Genomic DNA, 24792 nt, shown 5'->3' with positions numbered 1-24792 from the left:
ACGATTCAGGTTTTGATACCCTAAGAGCAGATGGAATAATCTGTTGTTGATTCTTCAACCCTAATTTAGGCTGTTTTTTGTTTTTGTAAACGGAATAGCTAGGTTTAATTCCTCTATACTGTCTCTCAGGGTGTGACCTCATATGCCCACATAAAGCTTTCATAGAATTAAACAGCTTACCACATTCACAGCAAGTAAGATAATTCTCACTTGTTTCTACCTTCAGATTCTTGTAATCGGAGACAAGTGTTTTGTTTTCCGAAGGTTCTTTCATCAGCTCTAGAGAAGCTTCTTCTTCTTCTCGGGTAATCAGCGGATTATTGGGGCTTTCTGATATCAAGTTGAGTAAAATCGGTGGGTTCTGAATAGGTTTTTGAATCTCAATAAGCGTTTTCATCTGCTTATCATCCATCAAAACAGAGTATAACAGTCTAAAACAGAGCAAGAAAAAACCCTAGAATCGAAAAACTGAAAGCAAAAACAAGCAATCAAACAAGCTAAACTCAAGAGAATTGGGTGAAAAGATTGGATACCTTGATCGTGAAAACAGCTCAAATCAATCAATGAAAAAACTATTAGTCTGAAAGATTAGCGAGAAAATCCCTTCGGTGAGAACTTGACTCCATATCCCTCTCTCGCACACACACAGAGAGACACTCACTCACTCTGCCCACTAGCTTTCTCTCTGCTCAGAAGATTTTCTCTCACGTTTCTACCGTACTTCCTAAATTTAGTCTCTTCTTATCAATGTTTGCATTTTCTTCCGTTATTTTCGGTACCAGTCCATTACAGGGTAATGGTGGGACCCACCAGTTCTCTAGGCACTGGCCTAGTCTCCAGCTACACTTCATGGTCAGAAAAAGGCATATTTTGCAAAGATATGGGGGGGATATATAGAGTGGATGCATCAATGAGCGAGCTATATGGCAGTAATCCGATGCCTTATCAGTTATCATCAGTCTCTTAAATGTTTATGTTCCCGTGTTCATTAGTTATATGATCTGGGGAAAATTTATGTGAGGGCTTGGCACTTGCCATAAAATCCTTGTATGCTAAACTGCCTACTTTATTTGTAAAGATATGCGCATAGTGGAAGCATCGATCTGGAGAAAGTTACTCTGGAGAATAAATACTACTGATGCGGATAAATCTAGACAAGTACAAATGTGGAAATTTGGATGCGATGATCTAACATCTGGATGAAGTGTTGGAATTCTTAATATGTCTATGCCTACTTATGACGGAGTGGTTTTCCTTTAGCCTCTCAAGTCCCTTATTGTATCATTAGCGGAGATATTGGCACACTACTTGTTCGGTTATGGAGCATGAGTGTGGTGCACCTAGTCATCTATTCCCGTTCATGGAGCAATAAGGAATCTTTATTCTGTTCAAACTCTAGAAACTGCGTTCGTATGAAAAGGGGTATCGACCCTCTTCAGTTTTTTGTTGTTCGTCCGGCTTCGTGCTTTCATCTGCAGCATCTGGCTCCTATTTGTCATTTGTTAGCGGTGATAGAGAGAGCATTAATGGAAACAAAGCAATCTCCAATAGTTATAATCAACGGCAAGGCAAGCCTGGAGAACTCAAGGTAGGTGCTCTCGCATGTATCCACTCAACAGTAGCATTGATCTTCTCCAGAATGTGTAATAAGGCTCCGACTCCAGAAGAATGAGTATCTAACCTCTCTAGTGGATTTCAAAATTTACCAAACTCCATTGCGATCTTGGGATAGATGGATGAAATATATGCTCGGCAATGATCATATCAGGGATAATCTTGGAGATTGTGGTTGCGTTGTTGGTCCATCCTTGATTTTAGGTTATTTGGTGCCTGGACTTTCTGATTGCGATAACGATATGTTGTGGATGCTTGGATGGTCGAAATCTTCTGGAGCCATTGGGTGAAGTAGATGAGCTGAGAGCGTTCCGTTGCCGATGTGCTGCTATCAAGTCTTTAAGGACTTCGTTCCAAGCGACATCCTTTGAACCATCTTCCGAATCTTGGACTATTGCATGGAACGGGATGCGGTGAGCAGTCCCCAGTTATACTTCTGTTAGATCCGATGGCGTGGGAGGATATGTGAATGTATCTCTGTGGCGTACTTTTGGGGTCTTTGATGCGCGTGTACGGCTTCATGTTGAGAAATTCTTGCGGCTCGAAAAACTTCGACAGTGATGATGTTGAAATTGGAAATAACCTGGTTGAGGGCAGTGAAGGCATCCCATTCTGGTAGTCCCCATGTGTAATTATCCTGAACTTATTTTCTCGTGGAATATGTGCTTCTGCCGCATTCACCGGTAAGGTGGTGACTGCGTTTAAGCTTCTAAACATGAAGGAGGCTTAAGTCCCCAAGTGTAGCCTACTTTAATTGCATCGCCTTGAATCCACGCCTATGGGATTTGATATAATTTTATCATACTCTCCTGGATGTGATGCTGGGATGTTTGGAATATCACATGGACAAAACATTCTGGATAACGAAGAGGTAGAAGTGAGGGAGTTATGTCGTTAATCGTGGCTCCCTATGTCTCTTCAAGAAAAATGTTTCAGCCGTGTCTCTGGGTTATCTCATGAATGCTTGATTGTTGTCGGGGATGGACCGTGATGAGCAGTCCCCAGTCACACTTCTCTTTGGTTACTGAAGTTGTTTTCTCTAAGTAGGATTGGGATCCGCTGCGGCCTCGTAAAGTGTTGCAGGCGCCTTCTAGATAGAGAGGTGATGATGTTCTTACGCTACACCTTTGAAGGGTGGATGACCTTGTCGTGGCTATGATTTTTGGTTGGCCGTGTCTTTTGAGCTTTGACAGTGAAGGGATCCCGTGTAGAGCCTCTGTGACGGACCGGAAAATTTCGCCTTTGGCGCGTTGCCCCGCAGGCCGTAACTTCCCTGGTGCGCCATGACGAAGCCACGGTCTGGGCCTTAAAGCTGGGCAAATGCATATCCATTTTCCCTTCCAGGCATGCTTGTGGAGCATGATGTCGATAACTTAGATTCCACACCGTTCCAAACTTACCCTTGTCTGTTAAAGGGTCATGGGCCATAATGCCAACGCGAATGCATATTGCATGCATCTCTAGCTCTGCCTCAATGTAGGGAATCATCACTGAATTTCCTATCTAGCTGATCGACCGCCATAACGCCAAGTCTTATCCAGGCGTAAGCCTTGGACTATGGCAAAGGTCGCATTAAGCCCTTGTCATTCCTACCTTATCTCGATTACCAACTCTACGTAGCTTGATAGGAAGTATGAGCATCCACTTGCTGGTATGCAACCAAGCCTCATCAAGCATGGTCACAATCATCTCTTGCATCGAACTACCGAGCTTAGATGATATGAGGGGCCAACGTGCTGGACCGGCAATGCTGCAACTCATTGCGGATGCCTACGTACCCTTCCCTACTCTAAAGGGATCAAGCACAGACCGTAGTTCATCATCAAAGGGACAGAAGCTTAACCAACTCGTTTTCAAGGCCATAGCCTAGCAAAAATTGTAAGGGCCTGGTCCGTAAGCCATTCCGTCAAAGATGCACAATGATCATGCATCATCGGGTCCGTGATATGGCATAGTGATGCCTAAGCATCAAATGCCCTCCTCGTAAGTCTATGCAACTATAAATGAGCCTTAGGCATCATTTATACTCCTTTGGCTAAACTATGAAGCTTACTTGGTACATAGTCCGCATATGCACCTTCAACTCACCATCCCTCCCTATATATGTCTTAATGGAATTTCTACAAGTATGGAAACGGGAGGAGATTGACATGCCTTCTTCACTATTCATCGCAATGATTGCGTGCAATGATTGTGCACTACTCGATCTACCAGCCTTATATGTCTGATGCACAATGATTGTGCACTACTCGTTCTGCCATCCTTCCATGTCCTAATGCACAATGATTGTGCGGTATTGTCTCTAGGCCAATAAATTTCGTAATGCGCAATGATTACGCTGCAAATTCAAGGCCACCTACCCAACTGGACTAATGCATCATGATGATGCGAGATTTGGCTCTTGGCCAAATGTCACTCATAATGCGCCATTTTGGCGCGGTATTGGCCTTAAGCCAATCTACCTCTTGTCGAGCAACGGAAGCTTTGAATGAAGCTTAATCTCGAGCAATGGCGCATCTTTTAGCATGCGCCATGCTAAAAAACACGGGGTGTTACACTCTTCACCCCTTCAAAGAATTTCGTCCCCGAAATTCAAAACAAAAACTATTGTGGACAATCTCTTCGATTTGGATTTGCTGAGCAAAAGTCCCATACCAGATGCTCAGAAATCACGGGTTTCTTCAAGTTGTCATGAACAACAATTTAGACCTTCTGAGCACATGTCCCATACCACCTTCCCAGGAATGCAAAAGTGCCCACAACAATACCAAGAATCGCAATTGACCAGTGCCAAGAGGATATCTCAACTAGGTATCCTGAATGCGCATCCCATACTACGCACTCAGAAGTCCCTAAAGTTCATAAGGTTGATGTCATTGAAATGACAAAATTTTAGCACAGTACTGTGTGGATCAGTATCAAGTTGCCCACCGTCCCTGACGGTCATCCAGGTTTCCACTCGTAAGTGGGATGCTAGCCGGGCCTGACAACGCACACCATTGGCCAGTTTCCAATGTGTGGGGATGATCAGTCCCATTGTATACCCACCGTCCCATACGGTCTTCCGGATATCCACTCGTAAGTGGGGTGTCACTTAGGCTAGGCAAACTCACAGCACATGTACAAGCTCAACTCGATTCGCATAGTAACTGGCAAAGCAGTTACAAACTCTTTCCGCGAAAAAGTTGGCCTACTCTCCAACTTTAAGTTTCCATTAAGGAAAATACTCGCCAATGAGTCCACTCCGCACAAGTCCCTAGAGTTTTCTCGGAACTTTCTCTGATACCAACTGTGACGGACCGGAAAATTTCGCCTTTGGCGCGTTGCCCCGCAGGCCGTAACTTTCCCGGTGCGCCATGACGAAGCCATGGTCTGGGCCTTAAAGCTGGGCAAATGCATGTCCATTTTCCCTTGCAGGCATGCTCGTGGAGCATGATGTCGCTAACTTAGCTTCCACACCATTCCAAACTTACCCTTGTCTGCTAAAGGGTCATGGGCCATAATGCCAACGCGAATGCATATTGCATGCATCTCTAGCTCTGCCTCAATGTAGGGAATTCTTCAGTGAATTTCCTATCTAGCTGACCGACCGTCATAACGCCAAGTCTTATCCAGGCGTAAGCCTTGGACTATGGCAAAGGTCGCACTAATCCCTTGCCATTCCTACCTTATCTCGATTACTAACTCTACGTAGCTTGATAGTAAGTATGAGCATCCACTTGCTGGTATGCAACCAAGCCACATCAAGCATGGCCGCAATCATCTCTTGCATCGAACTACCGAGCTTAGATGATATGAGGGGCCAACGTGCTGGACCGGCAATGCTGTAACTCATTGCGGCTGCCTACGTACCCTTCCCTACTCTAAAGGGATCAAGCACAGACCGTAGTTCATCATCGAAGGGACAGAAGCTTAACCAACTCGTTTGCAAGGCCATAGCCTAGTAAAAATGGTAAGGGCCTGGTCCGTAGGCCATTCCGTCAAAGATGCACAATGATCATGCATCATCGGGTCCGCGATATGGCATAGTGATAACTAAGCATCAAATTCCCTCCTCGTAAGTCTACGCAACTATAAATGAGCCTTGGGCATCATTTATACTCCTTTGGATAACTATGAAGCTTACTTGGTACATAGTCCGCATATGCACCTTCAACTCACCACCCCTCCCTATATATGTCTTAATGGAATTTCTACAAGTATGGAAAGGGGAGGAGATTGACATGCCTACTTCACTATTCATCGTAATGATTGTGCACTACTCGATCTGCCAGCCTTCTATGTCTGATGCACAATGATTGTGCACTACTCGTTCTGCCAGCCTTCTATGTCCTGATGCACAATGATTGTGCAGTATTGGCTCTAGGCCAATAAATTTCGTAATGCGCAATGATTACGCTGCAAACTCAAGACCACATACCCAACTAGCCTAATGCATCACGATGATGCGAGATTTGGCTCTTGGCAAAATGTCACTCATAATGCGCCATTTTGGCGTGGTATTGGCCTTAAGCCAATCTACCTCCTGTCGAGCAACGAAAGCTTTGAATGAAGCTTCATCTCGAGCAATGGCGCATCTTTTAGCATGCGCCATGCTAAAAAACACGGGGTGTTACATCCTCAGTCCCCAAGTGTGGTTTACATGTTTCTATCTTGTATGGTCGGTGAGTTGACCATGATAAAGACATCATCTTGCATCCGTACCGGTGACTCTATTACTTCTTCCACGTGAAACTAAAACATGGAGAAGTATGGATTACCTTCGTAGTGGTTATTTCTATGGTAAAGCTCTGACAAACGAGCAGCAACAGTTCTTGGCAGCATATGTGATCGGAAGAGACTACATCGTCGTGGGAACCAAAATAGGTTGGCTGAAATTGCATGGGCGTCCATGGAAGCAAAGGGATTGGATGGATGCGTAAGCGAGTAAACTGCCCACGACCACGAGGTTTGGCGGGATGGATCAAAAAGTGGCCAACAACTACGAACCTTGGCTGGTTGTGATCACGATCCTTGACAGGGAGGAGTGTCGACTTCTGGAGAAAACGTTGAAGCGGAGCGGCTCTTGGAGAGAAACGTTGAAGCGACTTCTGGAGCGAAATGTTGAAGAGAAATGTTGAAGAGGTTTGGAGGGATGGATCAAAAAGTGGCCACAACTACGAACCTTGGCTGGCTTTGATCACGATCCTTGACAGGGAGGAGTGTCGACTTCTGGAGAAAACGTTGAAGCGGAGCGGCTTCTGGAGGTAAGACGTTGAAGAGGAGCGGCTTCTGTAGGTGAGACGTTGAAGCGGAGCAGCTTCTGGAGCGAAAAGTAGAAGCGGCTCCTGGAGTGAAACGTTGAAGAGGAGCGGCTTTTGGAGGTGAGACGTTGAAGCGGAGCGGCTTCTGGAGCAAAAAGTAAAAGCGGCTCCTGGAGCAAAGTTCGAAACCCAATGCAACACGGCTGAGAGCTTGAAAATATATCTCGGCGCTGCACCTTGGAGGAATAAAAAGTCTCACACACATGCTCCGTCAGGTATAAATCCAAAACCCATAATATAAGATTATTATTATAAAATGGTAAGTTTGAGTTGGCTTTCTATATTCATTTTTTTAAAGATGCGTATATTAGCTGGAAAAATATTTACCAAATTTTACAGTTTTTTACTTCATTCCTCTTATTTCTTCTATAATTAAAAATAAAAACTGGACGATTACTCATACTAGATCTTCTATTTAGTGTTTACACGTGAATATACTTAAAATAGTTGTTTATCCATTTTCTGGATAATGATGTATTTAATATAAAATTGAAGGATATTCAGGATTTTTTCTTTTATTTAGTTTTCCAAATTTAGCACTACTAAAAACCCGGTGCCATGTATGTTTTAAATAGTTTCCCCCATTGAGGAAAATGAGCCAAATTGCGTCCGTCTATAATGGATTATAGACGAATAAGTACCAAATATTATTATTTGATTAGCAACTATGAGTTATTCATATATAGTATTTTATTATTGGGTTTATTAAATATAAAAATTGGGCTAGAAATAGTTTTTCATTTTCATCTTTTTTTGCATATAATAAAATAAGATATATTGGTCGGATGTCCAGTTTCTGCTAATTTTTAATTAGTTGGAAAATCAATTTCAACCCGATATAACTAAGAATCATAGTCGTTTTTTTCTATCCTTGGATAAGTTATAATTAAGGTTTTTTACCAAAGCCCATGCTAACCATAATACTTGATCTTAAAGGCAAGCGCTACGGTGGCTACAATATTCCTTTGGCTCTAGGATATGGAGAAAAACAACTAATGTGGTGCTGACTTTTTCCACACTCTAATAGATAGCTTAGCCTAAGTTTTAGAATGCTACATATTTGTAGTAGGCCCTGGCTTAGCGTAAGTTGTTAAAAATTACCGAATTTTCGCCCAGGGCAGAAACCCAGTCTCGGGAAAAAAAGATAAGTCATTTCAAGCAGAAATTCCAGTTTCCACTCGCGTTATTTTTTGGTTGACCTTTTATATTTACACTCCTTCATACTCGATAGTAGGCTATCCATTTTCTGTCATAACTCAATTTTTTGAGCTATCTTAACATGTACTTTTTTTTCCAAAATTCTAGTCGTTGAGATTTTCTTTCTATAAAAAAAAACTTTTCTTAAGCACAATTTGCTTCAATAATTTAGTTTCATGGATTTTTCTTTCTTCCACCTGCTACTTTTTTTTTCCATTTAAGTTTGGTATGGTACCGGTAAAGAGGAATTTCAATATGGATGAAGATATTTCACTAACTAAAGCTTTGTTTTCACAATTGTTGGTGGAGTTTTTGGTTCCTTGCAAACATACATTATATTTAAGGATCGTATTGCTAAGATCTTTATCAAACTTACCAAAAATCCTAATGGGATTTCATTATACGAGTGATCTATGGAACACAGAGGAATATGAAATTTCTTCTAACTATGTTTGAAGTTCCTTTCCAGACCTTTACAACATTCTTACCACTTTCGATTCAGACCAACATCCAAGAGACCAATATGGAGAAAATCATTTTGCAACCGCTTCCTCTTACCAACATCCAACATTTCAAACCAAGTCCATAAATTTGGTTATCCAACATTTAACCACTTCTCTTATAATCCAAGTCCCTAACTTTGTCTATCCAACTTCAACAAATATTCAACATTCAACCCCTCATTCTATCCCGATGGCAATCCCAGTTGACCCATCCAAAATATTAGACAATCTTTGTATCCAAATCTTGATATAATTACAAGTACCACAAGCTCTCCCGAAAAAGAAAGGCTGGTCAATAAAAGGCCAAGAATAAAGTATCCCATAACCCCATTACAGTATCGTAAGATTTACCCATGAGCAATGGGAGTTCTAAACTTATTGCATTATTTGAGAAAAAACAAGTAGATAAAAAGGCGAATGATGTAAGCAATACCATAATTTTTGAAAGATTCGTACAAACACAACAAGGAAGTATTCGTCAACAAAAAGATGGGGGAGATAAGGCAATCATGGATAACGATCTTAGCAGTGTTTCACCAACAACTATAGCTTACTATTGATATAAACGAAAAATTATTGAAAGATTGGTATGTCTCGAGAAGAATGGATATAGACGACATCTGTTGCTTTTACTACGAATTTAAATTATAATTTGTACTAATTATTAGATAAGTTTTTAACTATTGTTCGTTTATCATTATTAGCGTAATCTTTATTGAATTGAATTGGTAATGTAATTATTGTTTCAATTAATAAAAATTCTAAGTTCAGAAAAATTTGGTTTCTGTAATTTTTAAAACTAGATTCGTTTGAGGATGAAATCAAAATTTAAAGATCCAATAGACTCATTTGGAATCAAGAAAAAATCCTTCTAATAGCACGCAAAACTTCCGCTTAGAATAGGTTCAAGATCAAAGGCGAAAACGCCACCCTTAATTGAGTGATACAAGAAGATGGAAAAATAGGAAAGAAAGAAAATGCACATGTTATCATAGACATAATTCGGCTGGCCAGATTCTAAGGTTCCGCCAACTCAAAGTTCTGCTTTCTTTACGATACCTGTTTTGAGGCATACTGCTTTTTTTAGGCATACCTAATGATGCCAAAATAGGGTCACTAGATAAAAGAAAAAACCATCACCCCTTATCCACCCTTCTTTTTTTATAATGGCATAACTACTCCTACTTAATTAGTTTTAATGATTGTGATGGGATTTAATGATAATAACTAATCGGTAATGTTAATGATTGATTGCAATTAAGTTGTTAGTGTTATATTAGTAGAGAAATCAGATCTTAGTGAGAGGGATGGACTTTTTTTGGAAAGGAAGGAGTGAAAAAAAACCTAGATTTTAGAGATTATTGCAATTCAAGATGGGGATTCAAATGACAAGGGATAATCTTCATCTCATAAACAAAATACAATATGGGTATGTTTAATGTCCTTTTTATAGGTTGAATTCCTCAAAAACTTGAGTTTTCACATGCAAGTTTGGCGAACCAGGGAGAGGTTCAGATGATAACTGATATGATACATAGATGAACAATTCGACTCAAAATCTAGCAAAGTCGCATCAGCAGAACATCATCGAATTTCAAAACTTATTAAAGTCAACAGTTCAACTCAAAACCTAGAAATGTACAAACCAGACGAACATCGTTGAACCTGTTCAAGTCAAAAGTTCAGCTCAATGTTTCCCTAAATCATATACTAGGTTCGGCTCAAAATTGATATTCCAAGATCAGCCGAACTGATATTTTGAAAAATTAAAAACGAAGAACATGGCTAGGTTCGTCTGATAATTTCGCGACTTTTTGAGCCGAACCTACCTCTGTAAACCCTAATTTCATCTTTGAATTCCTATTTTGTCGATAAAAAAAATAAAATCAATAAAAAACAAGATGGGTTTGTTACAAATAACTTCTAATATACATCTGAGAGCAATGGGGATTTGGATTTCGCACTCCAACGTCGCTCACTTCGATTTGTGCTTCCTTTGCTTGATTACTTGTTTGATTGAATTAGAGTCCAAAATGTTTAAGTTTAAAGGTTGTTTTGATTTTTGGTTTTAAGTTTTTATGGGTAAAAAGGCACTTTAGTAATTCAAATTTAAATATACATCTGAGGGCAATCGGGATTTGGATTTTGCACTTCAACGTCGCTCACTTCGATTTGTGCTTCCTTTCCATTTATGGATATATAGGTAATTGCACTACCCGTTAGACACCCCTTATAAACCCACCCAAGATGAGATAATGACTCTGTATGCTTAGAAAAAAATGAGTATGTCTCAAAACAACAAGATTCTTCTTTGTTCTATTTTTCTGCCTCCAAATAGGTTAACCCATAGTTTCTCCCCCTTCCTGGGCTAAGCCAAAAACCCTAAATTTGGCATAGCCCAGGCTCACGACAGTGCTTGCTGTAACAGGCGTGAGTTACCAGGCGTTGTTAAAGTTAAACCCTAGACTGTATTTTCTCCAAAAATCCTCCTATTACCAGCAGGTCTCTAAAACCCCACTAAACTCAAGAATCCAATAAGCTTTACTGAGATTTCTTTAACAACAATACTCTTCTTCTTCCATCCTTCACCAGCCCCTTTCGCAGTACCATTTAGGGCACTAATTTCTGGTGAGTTCTGAACTTGTTCTTTTTCTGTAAGCTTCTCCGAATTCAATCCTTTGAGGAAACTATTGCTTTTCAATGAGCTTTGAACGAAACTAAAATAGGTTACTAGGGCTTAGTTCCGTCACTTTTATGGGATGTTTTAGGTTCGAATGTTTTTTTTTAACCCATTGAATTTCTCCTCATTAATTCATTACTGTTTCGTCAGGTTATTAGATTATATTACAGTGTAGTTTGTGAAGAATCAGTAAATTTAGTGTGGGAAGAAGTTGATGGTAAGAAACGGCAGAGCATTTTTTGTGTTGGGAATCTGAAAATACTCTAGTTTGAGGCCCCAAGGATAAGCTTTGAACTTACTAAGAAACGCGGTCTTGCCGGCCATTTAACATTCCTCTTAGTGTTGATATTGGTTTTTGATTTTTAATAAGTTTCTTGTTTACTGCTTCGTGTGTTGTCTAATTATCTGAAATTTGCATACTGCGAAGCTGTAGAGGTGGAATCAAACATCTAAAAGATTCATCTAATATGTATTGTTTTGTTCTGGTTACGAGATTCAAAATTAACTACTATCAATTGTACTTATGAAACTGTCCATTGTAGCTCAACTGTACAAACATTTAGTCATCTAGTTTAGTAAAATTTTCTCACACCTACTTCAGATTTTTTCAGAGATGGAGTATGTCAGTCCTGAAGGGCTCCGGTTAGATGGTCGTCGTCCTATGGAGGTCTTGCTCTTTCACATTCTAAACAACACCTTTCATTTTACATTGGGTTCTTTTTTACTGTGTGTGTAACATAGTATTTTCTTTTTTTTTTTATTACAGATGAGGCAGATTCGTGCAGAGCTGGGTGCTATTGCTAAAGCAGACGGGTATAATATTTCCTATTCCTTAAACAGTTTCTTGAGTTGGATCTTTCTAATATGAATATATCAATATATAACATTCTGTAATATTTAGATGTCTATAACGTCTTTTTAATGTTGGATACTTTTTGTATATGGTCCTGGAATTAAAACGGTGATAGTTTATCTTTGCTTCCATTGTCTCAGATCTGCTCTTTTTGAAATGGGAAACACTAAGGTTACAGCTGCAGTGTATGGTCCTAGAGAGGTAAAAGGTCAAGTACCTCACATTTCAAAGTTAGTATATTTGTAACCTCAGTTATTAAAACTTCTTCACAGTAAAAATATGGCCATATGCTCATATATAAAACTGAGTTGTCAAATGAACTAGAGTCTCAGATATTTTTCTAATATACCTATGAGTGTTGACCTTAATTCTACTTATATATCAGAATAATATATCTCCTAGCTTTAATCATTCATAAATAGTTTATATTCGTCCAAGTGAGTCAGCAAAAAATCTGCATGGAAAAGCATAAGGAGTGGTACAGCTAGCAGGTCACTTAAAAGAGAAACTGGTTCGCCGAATTTTGAGTAAATGCTTTATACTTATACAAGTTTCATTTTTCTTAGGTTGAAAATAGGAGCCAGCAATTGAATGACCGGGCTCTGGTATGTATTATAACCTCAATCTCTTTAGTGCTTTACATTTTATTTTTATTTTGTCTGTCCTCTGATTTTCCACCGTTGTTTATTACCTTGTATTCCATATTTTTGTATAGGTTAGGTGCGAGTATGGCATGGCTAACTTTAGTACTGGAGATCGAATGAGGAAACCAAAGGGTGACAGGTAGTCACTTTATTTTTTAACCTCTTAAAAGTTATTGAAGCTCTTAGCATGCCTTTTAACCAGCAACCTCCAAGTCCTTTTTGACTTTACAAGATCGATTTGTATGAGAATCTAGGTTAGCACTACCAAGAATGCCATATGACTCTTCATCTGTCATAATCTGGGTTCCCAGGTTTGAAATTTTAACAGTCCATTGCTTTTCTTGTATTACATAAAGGCGATCCACGGAGATATCTCTTGTTATACGACAAACCTTGGAAGCTTGCATTATGACACACCTAATGCCTCGTTCCCAGGTTTGTCCCAACTGCTTGCACCGCTATTTCTTTCCTGTATGCAGTATGTATATTCCCTTTTTGAGCTCCTTTACGTGTTCTGCAGATAGACGTTTTTGTCCAAGTTCTTCAAGCTGATGGAGGTAAGCACTAACAATGTTGCAGAATTTGGTAGTTAGTCCCAGAATCGCATCTCCCGTGACAATTGCTTGTTTATTATGCATATTAGCATCAATCTTCCAATATATGTTCTAGGAATGGTTGTAAATTCTCTTGGATCCAAAATCCTGCTGTTCTTTTGTCTTGTCTTTAGTTTTATGCATTCACAGCCGTGATTTAGTTTTAATATTGAACGAAATTGAGGGTTTTCGTTCATTATAGGAACAAGGTCTGCTTGCATAAATGCTGCAACCTTGGCACTTGCAGATGCTGGGATTCCGATGCGTGATCTCGCCATTTCTTGCAGTGCTGGATATCTTAACAGCGCTCCTTTGCTCGGTATGTCAGTTTGCTTTTCTCTTAGGAATTTTACCATATAGAAGTTTTAAAACTCCAGAGCTAATCAAACTTGAATTCTGAATATGTCAGATTTGAACTACGTTGAAGATAGCGCAGGAGGCCCTGACGTTACTGTTGGAATTCTATCCAAGATGGATAAAGTGACCCTACTTCAGGTTCAATTTCGAGGGTTTATTAAAGTGTTATAAAATCACAAACAATCAGTTTATGGCTTGACACTGTTTTAAAAAATTTCCTTACTTAATTGCAGATGGATGCAAAACTACCTATGGAGACCTTTGAAACGGTAATGCAACTCGCGGTAGATGGGTGCAAGGCAATAGCAAAATACATTCGAGAAGTATATATCTATATACCCTGCATCTATTTTTATTTAACACGCTCTCCCTGGGTATCATGGAGCCAATTTATGCCTGACCCTTTGCTCAATTCTCAGGTACTACAAGAAAACACCAAGCAACTGGAGTATAGGCGTGGTATATAATCCTACACACGATGATGATGATGATGTTGAGGCTGTGTCCATTCTTTCAGTAATACACCATGTTTGCTGAGATTGTAACCTATCAGAAGTGGAAGCAGAATGATGTCGGTTTTGATCACAAGTATAATAGATTGTAATCTTCTCCACTGTAGAATTTCAAGTTGGAATGAAAGTATTGATCTTTTAGGTTGATCTAATGGATTAATTTTCTGAGACTAGTTTTATACGCCCAAACAAAAATTCATAGAAGTGAAGAAATTACCCCAATTCCAAGTATGCAGTTTGTTTGGGAGTTTTGTGGTGAACTACTTGATTCCTTTCACTTGAGATCTGTTTGTGTCTAGCCCTCGGTTTGCCAATGTTACCAGGTACAAATTTTACTCTCAACTTAAGTCAATCCCCAAGTCAATTTGTAAAGCAGTTGATGACAATGCTTATTCAGTAGACCTTCAATTTGCATTTTGACAAATTATAAAGCAGCTCTTCAAATTACTAAAATAGAACTCAAGTAAGATGTTGATTTCATTATTGAAGTCTTACACTGTCAAAATGGTGACCTGAACAAGGTTGAGCAAAACTCACCTAGTGGATGCCTGCCACAGTTACCACTTGAACTACACAGTTAGGTGAAACTAGGCTAGCACATAGTTATCTGCAAAGCTAAATCTACTTTTATTACCAGGAATTGTAAGTTTTTGTTTTCCAGTGATCGGAATTTTTGGATCATATAAACTAAATACTAAATTTATTCTTTTTCGTGTGAAACAAAGTGATCAGAATATTTTAGGAATAGAAGAAAGAAGAATACGAAATTCCCGTGAGTGAAAGAAGCTTGACTTTGGCCGAGCGATTTTGACCAAAAAGTCAAGGTGATTAGGGTTTCGATTTCTGCTGGTTTTGGTTGATTTTTGGTTCGTTCTTCATCATGGCTGATGATGGAGGGTCTGGTAACGTCACTAGCGGATCGTCTCTACCTATTTCCTCCCACCAGGTAGAGGGTGTAGCTTTGGGAGGTTCTCGTTCTGAAGATTTAAGGGTTTTTAGTTCGAAGATTGTTTGGTCAGAGTTTTTTACTAAGAAGAAGGAATTAATCCATGATTCCTCTTTAGATTTTGAAGATCCTGGATCGGCTGAAGGTAAGAAAGTTGATGATATCGTTTATGGTGATGTTGAAGTGGATCTTGCTCATTGCAAAGACCTAGTTATTGGAACAATTGTTGGTCGGAAATTACATTATATGTTGGTGAAGAATACTCTGCAAAGAGCTTGGAGACCTAAGGGGTTAATGCATATGACAATTCATGGTGAGTCTCTAATCTCTATATGTTTTTGAGTTTGATGATGAGTCTGATCGTCTTGCTGCTATTGAGTATGGTCCTGTTTATATTTCTCAACAACAATTTTTTGTTAGACCTTGGCATCCTTTAATTGAGCAAGAAATTGCATAAATGAAACTATTCATGTTTGGGTTAATTTAAGGAAGGTTCCATTACATATGTGGAATTCCAAAGCTCTCTCTAAGATTGCTAGTGTGATTGGAAAACCAATTATGATGGATAAGCTCACAGCTACTAGGGCTAGGATGAGTTTTGCAAGGGTTTTGATTGAAATTAATGTTGACTGTGAATACCCTAGCTTTGTTCCAGTTTTTTATGAAGGGAAACATGTAGTGGATGTTACTGTGGAATATGGAAGGCTCCCAAGTGTAATGCCTGTAATTCTTTTGGTCATATTGTTGTTAAGTGTTCTTGGGTTAAACCAAAGGAGGTTGTTGTGGAGGTTCCTAAAAAGGCTGATGGTGCTGGGAATCAGCAGACTTGGTTGTGAAAGGTTCAAGGAAGTCTAATTCTCAACTTATTATTAATACTTCAAAAGAAGATGCTTCTAATTCTGAACACGTGAGTATGGAGGAGGTAGTTATTTCTCCAGAGGGTAATAAGGAAAATGTTTTTATGGAGGAGGAGCAAAATGTGAATGTACCTACTGCAAATAAGTTTGATGCGTTACTTGAGATGTTTCAGGAATCCCAAAATCCAGCAGTGGTAAATTCTGGTAAACCTGTTGTGCCTGGTATCAACTTTTCTGCCGGGGATGCTTCTGGAAGTCAAAATTCTCTAACAACTGGAGGGCCTAAAGGTAATTCTTTCTTTAAAGGAAGTAGTTCTTCTGGTATGTCTAGTCTGGCTCCTAAAGGAGCAGAACTTAAGAAATCAAGGCCTGCTAAGAGGCCTCTTATCTCCTTAAATAATGTTTAAAGTTGGATGCTGGAATACTAGGGGATTGAATGACTCTCTAAAACAACATGAAGTAGGTAGATTTATTAGTTCAAATGAATTGTCCATGGTGGGTGTTGTTGAAACCCATGTTCAAGTTCAAAATAAGGATACTGTTAGACTAGCTATAAATAAAAATTGGTGTTTTTTAGATAATTATGAGAATGATTCTTCGGGGAGAATTTAGGTGGGATGGAATCCTCTTGAAATGTCTGTGAAGTTATTGCACTCTTCTTCTCAAGAAATGCTTTTGGAAGTTACTACTTGTAGGAATTTGAAGTTTGCTATTACTTTTGTTTATGGTGATAATGGTAGTACTAGAAGAATTGCTTTATGGAATGATTTAATTGCCTTCTCTGGCAGTTATGATCTCCCTTGGGCAGTACTTGGAGATTTTAATGAAATTCTAAATTTTAATGAAAGAATTAGCGGGAAGAGTAGTAGTCATATATCTTCTATGACGGATTTTGTTAATTGTATTGAAGAGGCTTTGTTTTTTGACTACCTTTTTCGGGTGACTTCTATACTTGGTCGAATAAACAGATTGACCCTAGTATAATTGTCTCTAAGATTGATAGAGTTTTGGTTAATATTGAATGGGTGTCTGTTTTTACTAAGTCTAAAGCGGATTTCTTAGCTCCGGGGATTTATGATCATTCTGTATGGTGATTTCTGTGTATGAGAAGCGTACTCATGGTCCTTCTTTCCGGTTTTTCAATTATTTAACAGAGGAAACTGATTTTCTTGATATTGTGAGAAGTGTGTGGAAGGAGAAGGTTAATGGAAACCCTATGTTCATCCTTGTTTCTAAACTTAAGAGAGTGAAGAAGAGATTGATTAATTTAAGGAGAGAACGGTTTTCTAATGTTTCTGAAGCTGTTGTTGAAGCTAAAAAAGAAATGACTACTGCTCAAGCTGTTGTTCAGATTTCTCCTTTAAATGCTAGTGTGGCTGCTGTGGAGAAAAGAGCTGTGAGTAAATATGCTAGACTTGCAAGACATGAAAAATCGATTCTCAAACAGCAATCTAGGGTTCAATGGATGGATTTGGGAGAATCGAATACTCAGTTCTTCCATAGTTCTGTAAAAGAAAGAAGATGCAGAAATAATATATCTTATCTTTAAAGAATGCTAATGGAGTGATTTTGGATGAAGATAAAGAAATTGCTCTTGAATGTACCACTTTCTTTTCAAATTTGTTTATTGTTGCTGGTTCTCCTGGTATTAATAACCTTGATGTTGATTTTATTCAATTTTCTAAGGTGGTGAATGATACTGATGCTGCTAATCTGGTTGCTCCCATTACTAGGGATGAAGTTGTTTATGCTCTCTCTTGTATTGGTTCTAGTAAAGATTTGGGGCCAGATGGCTTTACAAGTCATTTCTTAAAAGTTTGCTGGTCAATTATTGAAGTTGATTTTGTTAAGGCTATTCAGAATTTTTTCACCAGCTTCAAACTTCTTGGAGAGGTAAATAGCACCTTTTTAACCTTGGTTCCTAAAATCGATAATCCTTCAGTTCAGTCTTCAAAAACTCAAGACTCTTTGTTGGAGTTTCAAGTTGATCACGTACAACCCCAATATCGAAGAAGATTTCCAACCAATTGAGATGACATCTGAACTGAAAGATTGTTTTCATGATCAACTGGATGATAGCAGGTTATGTGAAGAGGGTTTTCATGAAACTCGATAACTTTGCCATCTTCAGCTTTTTCTTGCTTTTTGCATCCATCTTCAACAAGAGAAATCTTGAGGTTACGAAACGAGCATATATCAGAAGAAAAAGAATCCTTGATATATATATATACACTAGGTATCACCCCGGCCTACGGCCGGGGCTCAACCTCTTTGGCACAATTTTAGTCAGCCTGTAAGTTAGCCGGGGCCTATGGCACGATGTTCAGATATGTTGTGGTAACTCCTCCTCAACCGAATGCTATGAAATAAACTTGTATTGTTATCCCCTTTCTCCATTTGCAGTTCCTTAGTTGTTTTTTTCCTAAGCGAAGTAGCAGGCTAAATACGAACCTGCTCCGCTAATTTTTTTTCTTGTACCTCATTGGCAGGGTCAATATCTAAAATATCATACTACTGATGTTAAAGCAACTCAGCTTGTTTTAGTCTTATGCTTACATCACAGACGCTCCAGGCTTCCAGCATTTTAGGGCGATATTTTTTAACCTCTTGAACATATATTATTATGAAAAAAAATGTCGGCATGCCAAACTAAGGCGGGTTTGCAACTGCAAAAAGTCAGGGCCAGAAAACCACAACTTTTGAACACGAAAAGCAGGATGGGAAGCCTTTTTGCTAGCAAAAGAATACCCAAAAACTGGAGAATGATCAGAATAAGGGAAGGGTTTTACATCTCCAGTTTTGAAGTTTATCTAACCAAGCTTCATTGATAATTGCCAGATAAAGTTTTGATGAGTTTTGATTCTACCCTAGCGTGAACGTCTATAAGTCCAGCTGAACTGCTTTCCCAAAGTATCGTCTATAGAAAGACCATTGCATGCATCTGTTCTCTGCTCATTCATCACTGCAGATCTCGAGGCTCTACCCCCTTTATTTTCTTTTAACTAAAACCTCACATAAGTAACGAAGGATTAGGTGCATTAACCAAATTTATTATTAGAAATGCTTGAATAGTTCACTTGTTTGATGTGTAAATTTATTAATTCTTTACCAATTTTCTTAATTTATTATTACCAACTTGCTTCTCATCTTCACATGATGAAATACCCATATCATTTTCTTATCATAACAAACAATGGGCCCACAAAATTTTCGAACTTTGCATGTTCTGTCATATCAAATAAACTCTGAATACCTTTATTGTGTTTCACTTCTATGTATCCCACCCTCATCGCTTTAGTACCACTTGTTTGTTCAGACAATCCATCTGATCTTTTCTAGATGACAGCAGTTGCTAATATGGTTAGGTATTACGCTTGAAGAGAGGTGATAATTGCTTTTTTCACTGATGATGATCAAAAACGGAATGACATTGCTGCATGAGGAGATAAACTTGCAGAACGACGCTGCAGAATTTCTTAAAAAGCAGCGGTTCCTCCAAACATGGAAATAACCCGGAATACGTATTAGTTAAGCTTGCATTGGTGGAATGACCGATTGGTGTTTTAAATAATTACGTTAAATCAGGTCTGTTAGTATTTGATGTAGCTAAGAATATTTGAACGATGAAAAGTGAATCTGTTTGGATTGCTACAACTTGGCTCCCAACAGTTTTGGATTCAAAATTTTCTCTTTCAAAAACAACTGCATATGCAGTGCAAGGTGTTCTTACACTTTGTCTACACACTCCGGATTCAAAAAGAAAAAGACGATTTTCTATCTAGTATCTAGATGGAAGCAGTTTAGGGGTGGCTCATTTGATTTGAACTCCTACTGTTTATACGCTTACGATAATGTATGGATGATTGTATATGCTCTTCAGTGTGAAAAAAATTGTTTCGCTAACGATTAGGCCATATTTAGTAGCAATTGGTACGGACGTCCGGATTTGTCCTACCTCTTTCGGACGATGGACCTGTCTAGAATTATGGAATTTATAGCAGTAGTTTCATTGATAAAAGGGATATGCTTATTGGTATAGTAGTAGGTATATATGGTGATGGTTTTGGTGCAGATTGTATGTCTATTGCGGCTCCCATAATTCCACCAGATGCATTAAATTGTCTCCTAACAAATCTTACGCCTGGTTAGACACCAACAAATTGTTGTCCACCACCAGTCACAAACATTGCCGACTTTAAAGGACCATCATCTTATTATACTCATTTAAGGGTTCGTCCAGCTGCTCAATTGGTTGATGAGGCTTACTTGTATCGCTAAATTTTGATGAACTTATGAGACTTTACCTGAGATGATCCACGTAGTTTAAAACTAAAAAAAAAACAAATTGATCTAAATTGTGACTGTGCTTATTGTTAGAGAATAGCTCGGTCAACCTCGCATGCGTTGCTATCTCAAGCATGTTTGTCAATGTTAGTGATCAAAACTATAAGTCTTGATTTCTAGCCTACATAGCTAAGTCTCGGACTAGGATAGAAAAGTTTAGTTGAGCTCAAGGACTTCATGGCGATTCATCATACAACGACGAAGATCTATACAAGTAACCGTGGAACTTCATCAACAAAAAGCTATGTGGAGACTTGAACTTATCTATCACTCAAAAGTCTATCTCTTCTATCTCCTACTTCTTATGAGACAAAAGTCGTATGCTATATAGACTAGATCATACACATTTGACATTTCGAGCTGAGCATTCATTGCTTATCTTTTATCTCGAAATCGTGTGTTGGTAAAGCGTTTCGCTTTGATCAAGTTTATCTTCACCTAGTGACGAAAGTCATGAAAAGTTTCAATCACATGGAGAATTGCTCTGACGTGAATCGGTCTGTGAATAACGGCTACATAACGTCTTCTGAGAATGTCTCAATGATTGAAATGAGAGTTTAGATTACATAACCATGTATTCCTTGAACCGAAGTTTTCGAACTTTGTTGATCAAGAGAAATCGGGAGGATTGTGGAATTGGCTTACCAAGTCCGCGAACCTAGAGTCTGCGAACTGTCGGAAGTTCTCGACCGAGAATTTCTGTTGGGATTTTCCAAAACTCGTTTGTGTGCTAAGTCCGCGAACTCAGTTCGGGAACCCAGTCCGCGAACTGGCGGAAGTTCTCATCCCGAGAATTTCTACTGAGTTTGGAAAACTCAACCGATTAAGAGGTTATGATCTAAAGATGTGCTCTGAACATGAAACATTAAATTACTAAGGAATGCTTTATGCAAACCGTGGCTATAATGTTCATGAGCCGATTCAATCGAATCGAATCATCTTTGTTTCAATCGTGTCTTGTGTAGTTACATAAGACCTCATATCAATTGAACAACTCTGTAACTAGTTCATTTGAGTCAATTGAACTAGTTATGGTGAAGAAGAACAAGGTTAATATGAAATGCTCATATGGTTATCCTTTTGGGTTACTATGTTGAACCAACATACACGTACACGTTTGGGCATGGTTTTCGCGAACCCAGTAAACGTCTACCCAAGTGTGTGTGACAAGCTAAGTTTTCGATCTAACGATTGAGAAATATTAGCTTGAATCTAAATCAGGTTTTCATCTAACGGTGAATATGGATTGCTTTGCAACTAAGGAAAAACCCTGATTTGAAGGCTATATAAAGGAGACATCTAGAATTGTGCAAAACTAATCCCCACACGTCTGTGTGCTACTAGTGTGCCCGCTAGAGTCGATCTCCATTAACCTTTGATTTTCTTCTCTAAAATCAGGTTAACGACTTAAAGACTTCATTGGGATTGTGAAGCCAGACCGATACTACTTTATCCTAGTTGTGTGATCTGATCTTGCATCTTCTATCGTATGAGTACAATCGATTGATTGGATTGAGATCGTGATAGTTCTCCGATAGGCAAGATAAAGAAGTCACAAACATCTTCGTCTCACTGTTTGTGATTCCTCGACAATCCGATTGTGTAGTCAGGAAGGATTGTAGAGAGGTGATTGATTAATCTAGGCTGTTCTTCGGAATATAAAACCGGATTATCAATTGGTTCTTATTACCTTGATTTTATATCTAAAGACGGAACAAAACCTAGGGTTTATCTGTGGTAGACAGATTTATCCTCTTATAGACTTTTCCGTGTGAGACAAATCTTTTTATTATCAAGTCTGTGATTTTGGGTTACAGCAACGCTTGGTTGTGGGTGAGATCAACTAAGGAAATCAAGTGCGCAGTATTCTGCTGGGATCAGAGGCGTGGGAGTACAACTGTACCTTGGATCGGTGGGAGACTGATTGGGGTTCAACTATAGTCCAGTCCGAAGTTAGTTTGCAGTAGCCTAGTGTCTGTAGCGGCTTAATACAGTGTGTATTCAATCTGGACTAGGTCTCGGGGTTTTTCTGCATTTGCGGTTTCCTCATTAACAAAATTTCTGGTGTCTGTGTTATTTCTTTTTCGCATTATATCTTATATAATTGAAATAATACAGGTTGTGCGTTCGTGATCATCAACTTCTCTAATCCAACCTTTGGTTGTTGATTGTAGTTGATTGATCCTTGGACATTGGTCTTTGGTACCGTCCAAGTTATCTCTCTTTGATAAAGACTCGCAGATTTCTATTTGCTTGAGTAAAGATCAAATCGAGAGATTGAGATAATAACTCCTTGAGATACTTTCTATCTAGATTGAGTCTGACTGTCTAGTTGATTCTCTAGCAAAGTATTTCGGAGTTAGTCCATACAGATTTCTAATCGAAATATTGGGTGGTGTTGTTAGACCCCCGCTTTTTCAATTGGTATCAGAGCAGGAAAACACATTTAAGACCTAACAAGTACGTGTTTGTAGCGATCTGACTCTATGGACAGAGGTGCTATCTCTATTAACGTACCACCAGTCTTTGATGGCTCCAATTACTTATGGTGGAAAATTCATATGTGAGCGTTTCTTCAATCGCGTGATTTTCAATCATGGGTATATGTGGTGAATGGTTATGATGCGCCCGTTGTTGCAGCTGGAGACAGAACTGTTCCCAACAATATTGGTGAATATAATGCTGCCGAGATTCTTGCTTCAAAGCAGAATTCTGAAGGGTTAAATGCTATCATACATGCCATTTCCACAAGTCTTCAACACCATTTGTCTAATTTCACTAGGTCTAAAGATGCTTGGGATATCTTAGAAACCGTATTTGAAGGAACTCCACTGAAAAGGAAGCTAGGCTTCAAAACCTTAATTCCGATTGGGAGAACCTTCGTATGACAGATGAAGAAACATTTGATGAGTTTAATCACAAAGTGGCTGAAATTCTTAATGCATCTTTTGCATTGGGTAAGACTATTCCTGAAAAGGACATTGTGATGAAAATTCTCAGATCGCTGCCATCTAGATACGAGTCTAAGAAGCATGCCATCGTTGAGGGGAATAACCTTAATAATCTTTCCAGAAACACCTTGGTTGGGAAGCTAAAGATCTTTGACCATGAGCATACATCCAAAGTCGGTAAGGATGTTGCCTTTAAAGCACAGAAGAACACTAAATTACTTGCCAAAGGTAAAAGTGTTCATGTCTCTGAGGATGATCAGTATGAGAATGATTTTTCAGATGAAGACCTTGACAAGTCAGTCTCCTTGATCACAAGACAGTTTAGGGATCTTATGTTGAAGAGAAGTAAACGATTTTCAAGAGACAAACCTAGGTCATCAGACAAACCACACGGTCGCGTACCTCCTAAAAACAGGGATGCTGACGAGGCTGATGACGAGGACATGCCTCAGTGCTTTAAGTGTAAGGGTTTTGGCCATTTTGCTAATGAATGCCCAAATCGTAGAAAATACACTGGGAACAAAGGTCTAGCTATAACACTTGATGAAATGTCTGAAACCTATGATTCCGATAAAGATAGGAAATCAAGTGTAGGGATCCTTGGTGAAAACATCAATTTTGATACTTGTAGCAATACATATATCAACCACAATGGGTTCGGAGAAGAAAGAAACCCAATCAAGCTGGAAGATTCTCTAACTGGAAAACATGTCAGTAATGTTTCAGGATCTACTGTATGTCTAGCTGCTTGCACATCTCAGATGCCTGAATACTATCCAAGTTTGACGTGATCGTTTTGTTCGATGAAGGGACACGAACTGTCAAGGTGTTACAAGTACAAGCACCAAATAAGGCACGCCAGCAAACTTCAACGAAGAGCAGATCGATTAGCAAGGAAGCTGAAACTTGCTCAGAAGACCGCCGAGGTATGTAGGATCTTATCTTCATCTAAGAAGTTGGTTTCCAGGGATAGAGTAAGACGATTTGAAAAGAAAGTATGGTCGAATCGCTTTGATAGACAGAAGTCTGAAGATTCCTCCCCTGAGGAAAAAGATGGACAAATCGTTGTTCATCGTAACACAATTTGATTGTGTTGTTGGGAAAATATTGTCTCATGTGCCTGATCGAAAAGAGACAAGATTGAGTGATGATTCAGGCTTCAATAAAGTTTTTCTTCTTTTCTTAGATTTGTTATTTTCTGTCTATCAAATAAAATAAAGGGTTATTATCGAAAATTCTACTCTTTATAGGGTTTTAGAGTTGGGCGTATACGAACCTGTCAATAGGTTTCGAACCCTACATTCCTTTTTCCTTTTTGACATCCTATAAAGATTGCTTGTTGAGTTAAGTGATTCAATCACACAAATCCATTTGTTTATAATTGTTCTCAAAGAATCACGTCAGATGGAAAGGATGTCAACATGATTGTTAAATCCTC

At 38.9% G+C, this 24792-nt stretch overlaps 1 protein-coding gene across 2 annotated transcripts; it reads left to right on the top strand.

The window, feature by feature from the left end:
* The first annotated feature begins 11089 nt into the window (after window positions 1-11089).
* LOC113292594 (exosome complex component RRP41 homolog) lies at window positions 11090-14533 on the top strand. 2 transcript variants are annotated; one of them, XM_026541477.1, is made up of 12 exons: window positions 11090-11245; window positions 11899-11964; window positions 12064-12110; window positions 12291-12351; window positions 12717-12755; window positions 12866-12933; window positions 13151-13229; window positions 13315-13351; window positions 13590-13706; window positions 13797-13882; window positions 13978-14067; window positions 14164-14533. In XM_026541477.1, exons 2-12 carry the CDS (start codon window positions 11911-11913, stop codon window positions 14209-14211), a joined length of 726 nt encoding a protein of 241 aa, XP_026397262.1. In that variant the 5' UTR covers window positions 11090-11245; window positions 11899-11910; the 3' UTR covers window positions 14212-14533. The 2 variants fall into 2 exon arrangements, with proteins under 2 accessions (XP_026397262.1, XP_026397263.1); XM_026541478.1 differs by having other exon boundaries at window positions 11096-11245; window positions 11909-11964.
* The last annotated feature ends 10259 nt before the right edge of the window (window positions 14534-24792 follow it).

The sequence above is a fragment of the Papaver somniferum genome, chromosome 7 (genome assembly GCF_003573695.1).
Source record: "Papaver somniferum cultivar HN1 chromosome 7, ASM357369v1, whole genome shotgun sequence".
Lineage (NCBI taxonomy): Eukaryota > Viridiplantae > Streptophyta > Magnoliopsida > Ranunculales > Papaveraceae > Papaver > Papaver somniferum.
This window is presented reverse-complemented; position numbering and strand designations above follow the sequence as displayed.

Bases quoted from the DNA above. Each gene is read 5' to 3' on its own strand.
- LOC113292594 (XM_026541477.1), top strand. From the start codon at position 11,911: ATGGAGTATGTCAGTCCTGAAGGGCTCCGGTTAGATGGTCGTCGTCCT. The intron at 12,756-12,865 runs GTATGTATTATA...ATTTTTGTATAG, and splicing joins AATTGAATGACCGGGCTCTG to GTTAGGTGCGAGTATGGCAT. The intron at 13,230-13,314 runs GTTTGTCCCAAC...CGTGTTCTGCAG, and splicing joins ACCTAATGCCTCGTTCCCAG to ATAGACGTTTTTGTCCAAGT.